General features: G+C 42.7%; 1 protein-coding gene across 2 annotated transcripts in view; it reads right to left on the reverse strand.

Annotated features, from left to right (window-relative positions):
• PLPP2 (phospholipid phosphatase 2) overlaps positions 1-12,195 on the reverse strand; it is a 54,048-nt gene extending 41,853 nt beyond the window's left edge. For both annotated transcript variants that reach the window (XR_014173833.1, XM_081935875.1), the window contains exon 1: positions 11,819-12,195. Coding sequence is in view for 1 of the 2 variants with exons in the window: in XM_081935875.1 (XP_081792001.1) it covers positions 11,819-11,870 (52 nt within the window). In the remaining variant the exon portion in view is untranslated. The remainder of the gene's footprint in view (positions 1-11,818) is intronic.
• Positions 12,196-13,394: the final 1,199 nt, after the last annotated feature.

Raw genomic sequence — 13,394 nt, forward strand, 5'->3', positions numbered from 1 at the left:
GAGGAGATCAACCCTGACTGCTCTTTAGAAGGCCAGATCCTGAAGAGGAAACTCAAATCCTTTGGCCACCTAATGAGAAGGAAGGACTCCCTGGAGAAGAGCCTCATGTTAGGAACGATGAAGGGCAAAAGAAGAAGGGGACGGCAGAGAATGAGGGGGCTGGATGGAGTCCCCGAAGCAGTCGGCGTGAGCTTAAATGGACTCCAGAGGATGGTAGAGGACAGGAAGGCCTGGAGGAATGTTGTCCATGGGGTCGCGATGGGTCAGACACGACTTCAAAACTAACAACAACAAATTAACCATTCAAAATACATTTGCACGACTGAAATAATCACTTTGAAACGAGATCTATCTGGCGTTTTTTTGTGAGACAGTGGCAAAGTGAGTTTGGCTCCATTTTACAACCCTTCTTGCCATATGGCTGCAGTTCTTAAATTAGCGATATGGTTGTTAAGCAAATCGGGCTTCCCCATGGACTTGGCTTGTCAGAAGGTCGCAAAAGGGGATCAACGTGACCCCAGGAAAGACTCCAACCATCGCAAATAGGAACTAGCTGCCAAGCTTTCAACATTTTGATTACACAGCCACAGGGGTGTTGCAAATGGTTGTAAGTGTAAAAAAACAGCAGTGCCGCTGTAACTTCAAGCGGTCACTAAATGAATGGTTGTAAGTTGAGGATTACCTAAACTGTAGAACCAAGCTAGAGCTCAATCAATAAATCAGAATAGCTCTGGAAGGGATCTTGGAGGTCTTCTAGTCCAGCCCCCTGCTCAAGCAGGAGGCTGTATACCATTTTGGAGAAATAGTTGTCTAGTCTCTTCTTAAAAATCTCCAGTGATGGAGGCACCCACAACTTCCAGTGGCAGATCATTCCACTGGTTAATTGTCCTCACTGTTAGGAAGTGATTCTAGATTGCTTCTCTCCTGGATTAGTTCCCATCAACAATATTCAGCCCTTAAAAATCAGAATAGCATTTAAGAGATTCGAAAACACAGTCAGTAGCCAATTCAACAAAATGGCAAATACCAATGGAGTACAGGTACTCCTCAACATACAACATTTAGTGACCGTTCAAAGTTACAACGGCACTGAAAAATGTGACTTATGACACTTACACTTATGGCATTTTTCACACTTATGACCGTTGCAGCATCCCTAAAGTCACGTGATTTATATTTGGCTGCTTGACCACTGACCCACGTTTATGACGCTTGCCGTGTCCCGGAGTGATGTGATCCCCCTTTTACGACCTTCTGGCAAGCAAAGCCCAATGGGAGAAACGAGACACACTTAACAACCGCGTTCCTCATTGAAGAACTACAGCGATTCATTGAACAGACGTGGCGAGGAAAGTCGTAAAATGGGGCCAAAGTCACTTAACACATTTCTCACTTGGCAACAGAAACCGTGGGCTCAGTTGGGGTCGTACGTTGAGGACTACCTGTTTAAAAAATGCCTTGGTTTGGCCAGTGGCAGGAGTAGAAAAACTGCTTGGCCTCCTTTTGCAGCGTCTCTAGGCACAGCCATCGAGAAATTCTGCCAAAAATCTCAAAAACTGGATGAGAAATGAACGGAAAACTTCCTGGAACTGGGATGAGAGCTTCAGTTCCTGGCATAATCCTTTGTCCTTTGCGTTAATCAGCCAACAGAGAATAAATTAAAGTTTTTTGCCCCTATCTGCATGGCTAATCTTCTTCCCTTCTCATCCACCTTTGTCCCAAAATACAGACGAACCCACTTCCAAATAAAGCACATAAGTTGTACTTCAATTGCGCATCCATTCTTTTAACGGGTCGCCTCAAAGCCTTCCAATTTGGGAGCACTCTACCTTAAGGGCCCACGCACAACAACCCTAGGTTTTTATAGAAGAACGCCTCTTCCTGAGTCAAAACTTTCCTCCTTTTTTTTTTTTAAAAAAGTTTTTTATTTTAATCTCATACACACATTCTCTTAGTTCTTATTCTTATCCCGTTTTAACACTTTTAAACATTCACTTTTCCATATAAAAGATTAAAATACATATGATCAGGATTGCTTTGCTTACCATCCCATACACCAGGGGTGTCCAAACTTGGGAACTTTAAGACTTGTGGACTTCAACTCCCAGAATTCCCCAGCCAGCATGAAGTCCACAAGTCTTAAAGTTCCCAAGTTTGGACACCCCTGCCATACACCTATTTTGTTTTGTACTTTTCTTTCCTTTCCTTTTCTCCCTCCCTCCCTTCTCTCCTTTCTTCTCCTCCTCTCCTTTCCCTTTCCTTCTTCCCCTTCCTCTCCCCTACTCCTCTCTACCTCTTCCCCTTCACACCCTCGCTCCTCCTCTTCCTATCCCTCCCCATCTTCCTCTCCTTCCCTCTTTCTTCTTTCCCTCTCCTTCCCCCTCTCCTCTTCCTCTCTTCCTTTCCTCTTCTATTGTTGTGCTTGCCCATTTTCCTCTTCCGTCTGGTGTATTTTCGGGATGGTATTCTAGCAAACCCACTTCTAACTTTATATTTGCCATTTTACATCCCCTTTTCCTCGTTATATTTTCCAATCTGTTTTTTTTTACCTATGTCACATTCTTTGAACATATACTTATGTATTAGTACGTTACTGCTTTTCTAGAAAACTTTCCTACTCTTAACTTTCCTGTATGTATGTATGTATGTATGTATGTATGTATGTATGTATGTATGTATGTATGTATTTGTGTTACAACCCCTGGTATGCCCAAATACAACACAAATATATATATATATATATATATATATATATATATATATATATATATATATATATATATATATATATGTGTGTGTGTGTGTGTGTGTGTGTGTGTGTGTGTGTGTGTGTGTTTTCTGAGGTTTGTGTATATATATATACACATACATACATGTGTGTGTGTGTGTGTGTTGTATTTGTGCTGATAAATAAATAAAGGGAGGGCACACCAGGGGTTGTAACACACACACACACACACACATATGCTGGTTTTGTTGTATTCGGGTCTTTTCCCGTGTAAGATTAAGATTGTCTTTGCAACGTTTCAGCAAGATCTCACTCGCCATCTTCAGGCTGTGGTCTTTGGCTTAAAGGCTTAAAGACCACAGCCTGAAGATGGCGAGTGATATATATATATATATATATATATATATATATATATAAAGACCACAGCCTGAAGATGGCGAGTGATATATATATATATATATATATATATATATATATATATATATATATATATATATATATATATATATATATATATATATATATATAAAGACCACAGCCTGAAGATGGCGAGTGATATATATATATATATATATATATATATTTGTGTTACAACCCCTGGTATGACTAAATATGGGAGGAAGGTCACTACTCCCTCTTTCTGTCCTTCGGCTTCATCTCAGAAGACCATGCAGGCAGAAAACCATATTCTTATTTTTAATGTTGCCTTTTATATTTGTGTTGTATTTGTACTGATAAATAAATAAAGGGAGACTAGTATAGATCTATTTCGAGCTAATTAGCTCTCATCAGCTAGCCATACCCTTACTGGGATTTGAACCTAGCTGATGAGAGCTAATTAGCTCGAAATAGATCTATACTAGTCTCCCTTTATTTATTTATCAGTACAAATACAACACATATATATATATATATATATATATATATATATATATATATATATATATATATATATATATATATATATATATATATATATATATATATATATATATATATATATATATATATAAAGACCACAGCCTGAAGATGGCGAGTGATATATATATATATATATATATATATATATATATAACCCCAAAGTAGTTTTTCCTCCCCACCCCAACTCTTTCCTGCTTCTGGTTAAAAGTAACTTAGAAAACTTAGTTGTACAGTTCCAGATGTGTGGGAAACGCAAATTTAATTCCAATACGTGCCATTCAACGCTGGCAGTTCCCCCCACCCAAAAAAAAAACATCTGCAGGATAGAACATTGGGGAAGGGGGGGGAGTATTGTAACCAAATCAACCAACATTCTGGAAAAAGCTAGGCCAAGTTTACACTACCTAATGTAATCTGACAGGCAAGCACCAACATGCAAATTTGCAAAAAAGAAAAAAAGGAAGTTATGGTTAGCGTCGGTTCACCTATTAATTTCCTTGTTCTCGTGCTACAGGGCAAAGATGCAGATCTAAAGTCCCCAAGCCACCGTCTCTGGGAATCTGAAAACAATATGTGCAATTAAAAGGGCACAAAGAAAAAGAAAATCTGCATTTGCCAAAGCACGTATTTTAATTTCTCGTTTCCACTTTAACTATATATATATATATATATATATATATCTGACTCCAGAAGGAAGGGGCAAAATATTTCTACATTTCTTTTATGCAGTCCTATTTTAAAGGGGGAGAGGAATGCTTTTGTGGAAGGAGATCCAAAGTTTGAAAAATTGGATCCTACGCCTGATTTGTTGGTCCCAAGCTTTGAATTTTTTCCCCCTGTTGAGTCCAAACAGCCATGTCGAGATGACTCATCGGCTGGCACCCACCAGAAGGGCGTGGAAATTTGTCTTTTATAACTGCCAGGTAAGGCCTGTGTGGCTGTGGCTTTCCTTTCTTTTCAGGGCCATAGTCAAACATGGTTTTTTGAAAAGCCAAGTCCTCCATAGAACATAGGATAATAAGGGACCTTGGAGGTCTTCTAGTCCAACCCAGTGCTCAGGCAAGGAGACCTATAACTATTTCAGACAAATAATTGTCTAGTCTCTGCCTGAAAGCCTCCAGTGATGGGGCATCCACAACTTCTGCAGGCAAGCTGTCATCTCACCTGTATTGTCGCCTATCAAGACAGGTAGTCCTACACTTGCAACAGTTCATTTAGAATAGAATATAGAATGGAATAGGGAACGGAATGGAATAGAATAGAATATAGAATGGAATATAGGCTGGACCGGACTGGACTAAGGACTAAGAATAGAATAGAATGGAATGGAATATAGAGTGAACTGGAATAAGGAATAAGAATAGAATGGAATGGAATAGAATAGAATATAGAATGGAATATAGACTGGACTGGACTGGACTAAGGACTAAGAATAGAATAGAATGGAATGGAATATAGAGTGAACTGGAATAAGGAATAAGAATAGAATGGAATGGAATGGAATAGAATATAGAATGGAATATAGACTGGACTGGACTGGACTAAGGACTAAGAATAGAATAGAATGGAATGGAATATAGAGTGAACTGGAATAAGGAATAAGAATAGAATGGAATGGAATAGAATAGAATATAGAATGGAATATAGACTGGACTGGACTGGACTAAGGACTAAGAATAGAATAGAATGGAATGGAATATAGAGTGAACTGGAATAAGGAATAAGAATAGAATGGAATGGAATGGAATAGAATATAGAATGGAATATAGACTGGACTGGACTAAGGACTAAGAATAGAATAGAATGGAATGGAATATAGAGTGAACTGGAATAAGGAATAAGAATAGAATGGAATGGAATAGAATAGAATATAGAATGGAATATAGAGTGGACTGGACTAAGGACTAAGAATAGAATAGAATGGAATGGAATATAGAGTGAACTGGAATAAGGAATAAGAATAGAATGGAATGGAATAGAATAGAATATAGAATGGAATATAGAGTGGACTGGAATAAGGACTAAGAATAGAATAGAATAGAATAGAATGGAATGGAATATAGAGTGGACTGGAATAAGGACTAAGAATAGAATAGAATAGAATAGAATGGAATGGAATATAGAGTGGACTGGAATAAGGAATAAGGAATAAGAATAGAATAGAATATAGAGTGGACTGGAATAAGGAATAGAATAGAATAGAATAGAATGGAATGGAATATAGAGTGGATTGGAATAAGGAATAAGAATAGAATGGAATGGAATATAGAGTGGACTGGAATAAGGAATAAGAATAGAATAGAATGGAATAGAATATAGAGTGGACTGGAATAAGGAATAAGAATAGAATAGAATATGGAATGGAACTTTATTGTCACTTTAAATGTACACTAATCAGCACACATTAAAATGAAATGGCCCTAAAAACATTGTAAAATCAGGTCAATCCTGTTACTGACTAGCTTTATGACCACAATGAGCAGTCTCATTATGGAGAGGAGAAAAGCAATGATCCTTCATTTTTTACGTTTAATCTGACATTTGTATCGTTTGGGAGGGTGTGTGTGTGAAGATAAAAGTGGGAACTCTATTTCATCCCTAAATGGTTTGAGACAGGATTAGAACCCCTGACCACTGCCCCCATTCCGACATTTACAGGCAGTCCTCGGCCTACGACCACAATGGAGCCCCCAATTTCTGTTGGTATAAGTAAAACATTTGTTAAGTGAATTTGCCTCATTTTACGACCTTTCTTGCCAGGGTTGTTAAGTGAATCACTGCAGCTGTTGTTAACATGGTTGTTAAGTGAATCAGCCTTCCCCATTGACTTTATTTGTCAGGAGGTCACAAAACGGGATCATACGACCCCCCGGGACACTGCGACTGTCATAAATATGAACCACCCGAATTTTGATCACGTCACCAAGGGTCGTAAGTGTGAAAAATGGTCATAAGTCACTTGTTTTAATGCCGTTGTGGTTTTGAACGATCGCTAAACGAGTGGTTTGTAAATCGAGGACTCCCTGTAGTCTACACGGTTAGGGTTACGGTTAGGGTTAATGTTTGCCGCTTGTTAGGGACTAAACCACCAATTCAACAGGATCAGATCAGCATCTCTGCCCAACTTAGCTCAGACCCCTGCAATGCCCAGTAGCGTCTCTGCAGGGATGATAAACAAAGATGGCGGCTTCAACCGCTTAATCTCAGGCTCGCGGCTTTGCACAAGCACATATAAAGGCAATGGGGCTTCGGTCACATAGTGGCAACTGACATTTTGACTTTTTTGAGGCCCCTGAGGAGAACGCTGGGGGTCCTCACACAATTCCAGCAAATATAGATGACACTACTAATGTCTTTCTTCTACCTCAGCAACTTTAAGATGTGTGGACTTCAACTCCCAGAATTCACCAGCCAATTCCTTCTTCCCTTTCTCCCTCCGTGCCTCTTTTCTTTCCTTCCTCCCCTCCCTCTCTTTCCTTCTTCCCTCCCTCCCTCCTCCTTTCTTCCCTCCCCTCTCCCACCTTTTCCTTCCTCCCTCCCTCTGCCTTTTCCTTCCTCCCTCTTTTCTTTCCTTCTTCCCTCCCTCTCCCACTCTTTTCCTTCCTCCCTCCCTCCCTCCTCCTTTCTTCCCTCCCTCTCCCACCTTTTCCTTCCTTCTCTTCATTCCTCCCTCCCTCTGCCTTTTCCTTCCTCCCTCTTTTCTTTCCTTCTTCCCCTCGCTCTTTCCTTCTTCCCTCCCTCTCCCTTCCTCTCTCTCCCTCCCTGCTCCTTTCTTCCCTCCCTCTGCCTTTTCCTTCCTTCTCTTCCTTCCTCCCTCCCTCTGCCTTTTCCTTCCTCCCTCTTTTCTTTCCTTCTTCCCCTCGCTCTTTCCTTCTTCACTCTCTCTCCCTCCCTTTTCCTTCCTTTCCTCCCTTTTTCCCTCTGTTCTCCTCCCTCCGTCCCTCTCCCTCCCTTTTCCTTCCTCCCTCCCTCCCTCCTCCTTCCCTCCCACTCTCACCTTTTCCTTCCTTCTCTTCCTTTTTCCTTCCCTCCTTCCTCCCCTCTCCTCTTTTCCTTCCTCTCTCCCTACCTCCCTTCCTATCTATTAGTTTTCAATGTTCATTCATGAAAAATGTAAAATCCTATCTTAGCACACAGGATGTGCCTGTCTCGTTCTATCAGATCATCACCTTCCAAATATAGAATAACAAGAGTTGGAAGGGACCTTGGAGGTCTTCTAGTCCAACCCCCTGCTTAGGCAGGAAACCCTACACCACTTCAGACAAATTATTGTCCAACATCTTCTTAAAAACTTCCAGTGTTCTTCCATATGTTTGTCTGGGCTGCCCAGTTTTCATCCTACAGAACAAACAGATGTTGAACCTTCACGCCAATGCATAATTGGACATCTGGAACTCACTGCCACAAGTACTGAAGAGAAGGGGGGGGGGACCAAAATGCTCAAGAAAAGGAATTTAAATCTCTAGAGACAAATGCAATTGTCTATCAATGGGCCATTATGTCAACAGAACCACACTTAAGATGCTGGCCTTCCGATTATAATTATATTATATTGATTAGGAAATCCCCCTCCCCATTTATATCCGGGCTATTTATATTAAGACTAACTGCGTTCACATCTCCGTGGAGGCCAGGCTGTTTAGAAACAGTCGGGGCAAAACATTCCAAATTAGGAAGAAATTGGAGTTAGCACTCTGAACTAAATGCATGATTTTAAAAACAATTAAATATATTTCGTGTCTTTTTTAAGAAGTCATTTCCAGAATTTGGGTACCACCCGGAAGGGGATGGGTGTTATTTAGAGAGGATAAAAGAAAAGTTAAGAAGATGCCCTCCAGCCAACGTGAAACACACCGAAAAGTGGGCAGGCCTGCAATGGCATGGTTTGTGGCTGCCATCTTGACTTTTTTGACCTCAACTTCCCTGGATTCAAAGTAATGCTTGTTTAATAGCGGGGCCATCCTAATTTTCTCCATTATCTGGACTCACTTTGCCCCAGTTCAGATCCCTAAGCATTTTGCTGAGTTTGGAGTGTAGGATAATAACAATAATAATAATAATTTATTTGTCAGTGCACAACCGATGTACAATGAGATTGGTTGAGCTCCCTCAGTGCATTCTCCCAACACAATACAACAAACTCCCCCTGAAAATGAGGCACGCCAAATCAGAACCACAAAAAGTTACACATTGAAAATTCTGGATGTGCACCCCAAAATAATTCAGGTTCAAAACTCCACCCATATCTGTCACAATAACCTTCTTGTTCTGGCTAAAATCATCACATAAGATAATTCTAAGACAATGCTTTCCCAAATCTTTGGTCAATTACTCCAAATTGGGTACAAATGGTCCTTGACTTACAACCATTCATTTAGTGACCGTGGCAAGTGATCGCAGCACTGAAAAAAGTGATTTATGACCATTTTTCACACTTACAACTGCGGGTCATATAATTACAATTTAGACGCTTGGCAACTGGCATGTACTTATGACAGTTGCACTGTCCCCGAATCACATGATCACCATTTGTGACCTTTCCCAGCCAGTTTCCAATAAGCAAAGGCAATGGGGGAAGCCAGATTCACTTAACAACCATGGGATTCACTTAACAACTCCAGTGATTTGCTGGCAAAAACAGTCGCAAAACGAGGCACAATTCACTTAGCATCTGTCCGCTTAGGAATAAAAATTTGAAGCTCGATTGTGGTCATTAACTGAGGACCACCTGTAAAAGTAGTTATTCTTTGCGTTACAACACCTAAACGCAAAATACACATCACAACGGGGACATTAAAGATTGTCATGTATGGAATGTTTGAAAATCTTCCAAAATATTCCTGTTAAGACGAAACACAATGAAATGACCAAAGCTAATTCTTGTTTTTATAATACGTACATATAATCCTCTATTTATAACCACAATTGGACCCAAAGTTTCTGTTGTTAAGTAAGACAGTCGTTAAGTGAATTTTGTCCCGTTTTTTACTACCTTTCTTGCTACAGTTAAGTGAATCACTGCAGCTGTTAGCAATATTGTTAAGTGAATCTGGCTTCCCATTGACTTCAGGTGGTCGCAAAAGGGACAAGACTCTGGGATGCTGCAACCGTCATAAATATGAGTCAATTACCAAAAGTCTAAAGTTTGATTACACGACTGTAGAGATGCCACAATTGGTTGTAAGTGTGAAAAAGGTATATAAGTCACTTTTTTCCCAGTGCCGTTATAACTTCAAACAGTCGCTACATGTAAATGTTGTCACTTGAGGACTACCTCAAGTTACGACCATTTGTTCAGCGACTGTCCAAAATTAAAACGTTGCTGAAGGAAGGGACTTACGACCGGTCCTTGAAGTGTGATGCGTCGTTCTGAGCACGAAGGGGAAAAAAATTGGGGACTTTTAAAGAGCGAAGCAACAGCTGGCTTCATGTGACCAAGCCAAAGCTGGCCCAATTGTGGTTTATAAACAATGCACATTTGGCAAGGTTTGTGGAACAAGCCAAAATCCAAATAACTCTGCTTGAATGTTGAAATGTTGTGTATGGAGTTCAGATCACGGATAATATTTCAAACAGCCAGCTTAGAGGCAGACAGTCGGGGGGGGGGGTTGGGTGGGGATGGGGGGGCTGCAAATGCTGTAAAGTCAACTTTCGCTAAACCACGATTATGATTAAACCATTATGATTAAGCTGGTTGGACTCCAAAGCTGCGCTGGCTATTTATTGAAAGAATCAAAATGGTGGTTTTTTTCCCCCAATCTTGGGGAACTTTAAGATGGGTGGATTTCAACTCCCAGAATTCCCCAGCCAGCCATGCTGGCTGGGGAATTCTGGAAGTTGAAGTCCACCCATCTTAAAGTTCCTAAGCTAAATATAAACACCACCACAACTTTTTTTCCAAATGTCTACAGTTCAGCACCAACTTCAGATCTTTCCCTCTGCCTGGCTCTGAGCATTCACACAACCCCCGACACACGCAATCCCTTCCCAACAAAAGACAACAGCCCTCGCATTTACACAAGGGCACTAAGCTACTTAGTCTTGATCCAGGCTGCCAATTCTGCATGTCCCACGAACCAGCCCTTCGGTTCTGTGTGAAGTCAGAAAAGGGGTTCGTTTTTGGGGAAAGCAGGTTAAGCGTGTCCTGTGAATGCAGCCCTTGGAGGGGCAGAGGGATTTGATTTTGTTAGAAAGGGAGAGGTGAGCAGCCTTCAAAGGAGAAGAGCAGGGATGCTGGGTTTGTTGGCTCCAAATGCAAGGGGGGAGCATCCTCCCACCCACCCACCCAGGCCCCAGCTGGTCTCAATAAAACAGGCTGCAGCAATATAAGAAATGAGGAATAAGGCTCCACAGCAAATTGGTAAAATATGAGTTTCTTAGAAGGGTCCCAGGAGTTTTCCTTCCCCAGGAATGCAAACAAGGACCAAAGAGATTGAAGCACATTTACCAGGAAGAAAGCTTTCCCATTCTGCGGGGTTCCCCAAACAACCCCTAGGAAAAAGTCCTAGGAAGGAAGGAAGGAAGGAAGGGAAGGGAAGGAAGGAGGAAAGGAAAGAGAGGAAGGAAGAAAAGGAAGGAGGAAAGGAAAGGAAGGAAGGAAGGAGGAAAGGAAAGGAAGGAAGGAAGGAGGAAAGGAAGGGAAGGAGGAAAGGAAGGGAACGAAGGAAGGAAGAAAGGAAAGAGGAAGGGAGGAAAGGAAAGAAGGAAGGAGAAAAGGAAGGAAGGGAAAGAAGGGAAGGAAGGGAAGGAAACGAAGTGCTTAGAACAACTTTAAGGGGAGCAGAAGAAGAGAGTAAAACTTTTCCCACCCCTACATAACAAAAAAGGCAAAAGATAAAAGCAGGAGAAATGATTGCGAAAGGGACTCGGATGGAAATCAGTCAATCAGCCCATCAATCAATCAGCCAGCCAATCAATCAATCTATCAATCAGCCAATCAATCAATCAGTCGGTTAACCAATCAATCAGACAATCAATCAATGACTCGTCTTTTGGAGGGGAGATGCAAAACAAGGAAGGGGTGCTCTGGACCCCCTTTCCCCCCCAAAGATAAAGGCATTCGGGGAGGGTCCGAGTTAAGGAGCCAGGTTGGGGGGTGGGCGTGAGAAAGTGGGGCTCCTCTCTCTGGTCCCGCGTGGAGGGAGGGAGGGAGGGAGGGGGGCTCCTTACCGACCACCAGGCACAGCACATCCAGCGCCACGAACAGCTTGGTGCGCTCCATCGCGCTGCGCCCGCCGCTTCTGCGATCCAGAGCCTCACATCGCGCAAGGAGCCGGCCGAAAGACGAGCCCCAGCGCCGCCGCCACCGCCGCTGCAGCTTTCGGAGGGAAGGAAGCCAAGAGGCGGAGCCGGCCGAGTGGCTGAGATCGGCCAGAGGGAAAAGCACCGCCCTCGCCTCGCCTCGCCTCGCTTTTCTCGCTTCTCTCCTTCGGGGCGAGGCGCAGGGCCGGGCTTAAGCCGCTCCCGCGGGACGAGCTCCAAGCACGTGCAGAGTGCCTCGCTCTTGCGACCCGCAACTTGGGATCAGCTGACAACCTGCCCCACCTGTTGGGAAGGACCAGCGGGCGGAAGGCGCTTGAGGAACCGGGGTTCCTGAGCACGTCAAGAGTGACATGAGATTTCAAGGAGGAGGAATAGAGTAGAATAGAATAACGGAGTTGGAAGGGACCTTGGAGGTCTTCTAGTCCAGCCCGCTGCTTAGGCAGGAAACCCGACACCACTTCAGACAAATACTTGTCCAATCTCTTCTTAAAAACTTTCAGTGTTGGGGCATTCACAACTTCTGGAGGCAAAGTTGTTCCATGGATTAATTGTTCTCACTGTCAGGAAGTTTCTCCTTAGTTCTAGGTTGCTTCTCTCCTTGATTAGTTTCCACCCATTGCTTCTTGTTCTACCCTCAGGTGCCTTGGAGAATAGCTTGATTCCTTCTTCTTTGTGGCAACCCCTGAGATATTGGAAGACTGCTATCATGTCTCCCCTAGTCCTTCTTTTCATTAAAGGAAAAGGAAAAGGTAAAGGTTCCCCTCACAAATATGTGTTAGTTGTTCCCAACTCTAGGGGGCAGTGTTCATCTCCGTTTCTGTGGTCATGTGGCCGGCATGACTCAACGGCGAAGGAGCACGGAACGCTGTTCCCTTCCCACCAAAGGTGGTCCCTATTTTTCTACTTGCATTTTTACGTGCTTTCGAACTGCTAGGTTGGCAGAAGCTGGGACAAGGAACGGGAGCTCACTCTTACGCAGCACTAGGGATTCGAACTGCCAAACTGCCGAACTTTCTGATTGACAAGCTCAGCGTTTCAGCCACTGAGCCTCTGTGTTTCATTTCATTAAACTAGACATTCCCAGTTCCTGAAACCGCTGTTTATGTTTCAACCTCCAGAATGAAGAATGAAGTGGGGTTTTTTTCCCCCCACACCCCTAAAGACCTGGCGGTCATAGAGTGAGGACGGACGCTCCCCCCCTCCCCAACCCTTTCTCCAATCCTGCTTGGATTGTCGATTTTATTACAGGTAGTCCTTGACCCACGACAACAACTGAGCACCAACATCTCAGTGGCTAGGTGAGACATTGTGAATTTTGCCCCGTTTTACAAGCTTTCTTGCCACGGTTGTTAAGTGAATCGCTCTGGTTGTTCAGGTTGCAAGGCAGCAGCTACATGAACCTGGCTTCCCCCTTAACTGTGCTTGTTAGAAAGTCGCAAAAGGGGATCACGTAACCCCGGGGACGCTGCGACCGTCATAAATA

This window comes from Natrix helvetica (assembly GCF_964273705.1).
Source record: "Natrix helvetica genome assembly, chromosome: 1".
NCBI lineage: Eukaryota > Metazoa > Chordata > Lepidosauria > Squamata > Natricidae > Natrix > Natrix helvetica.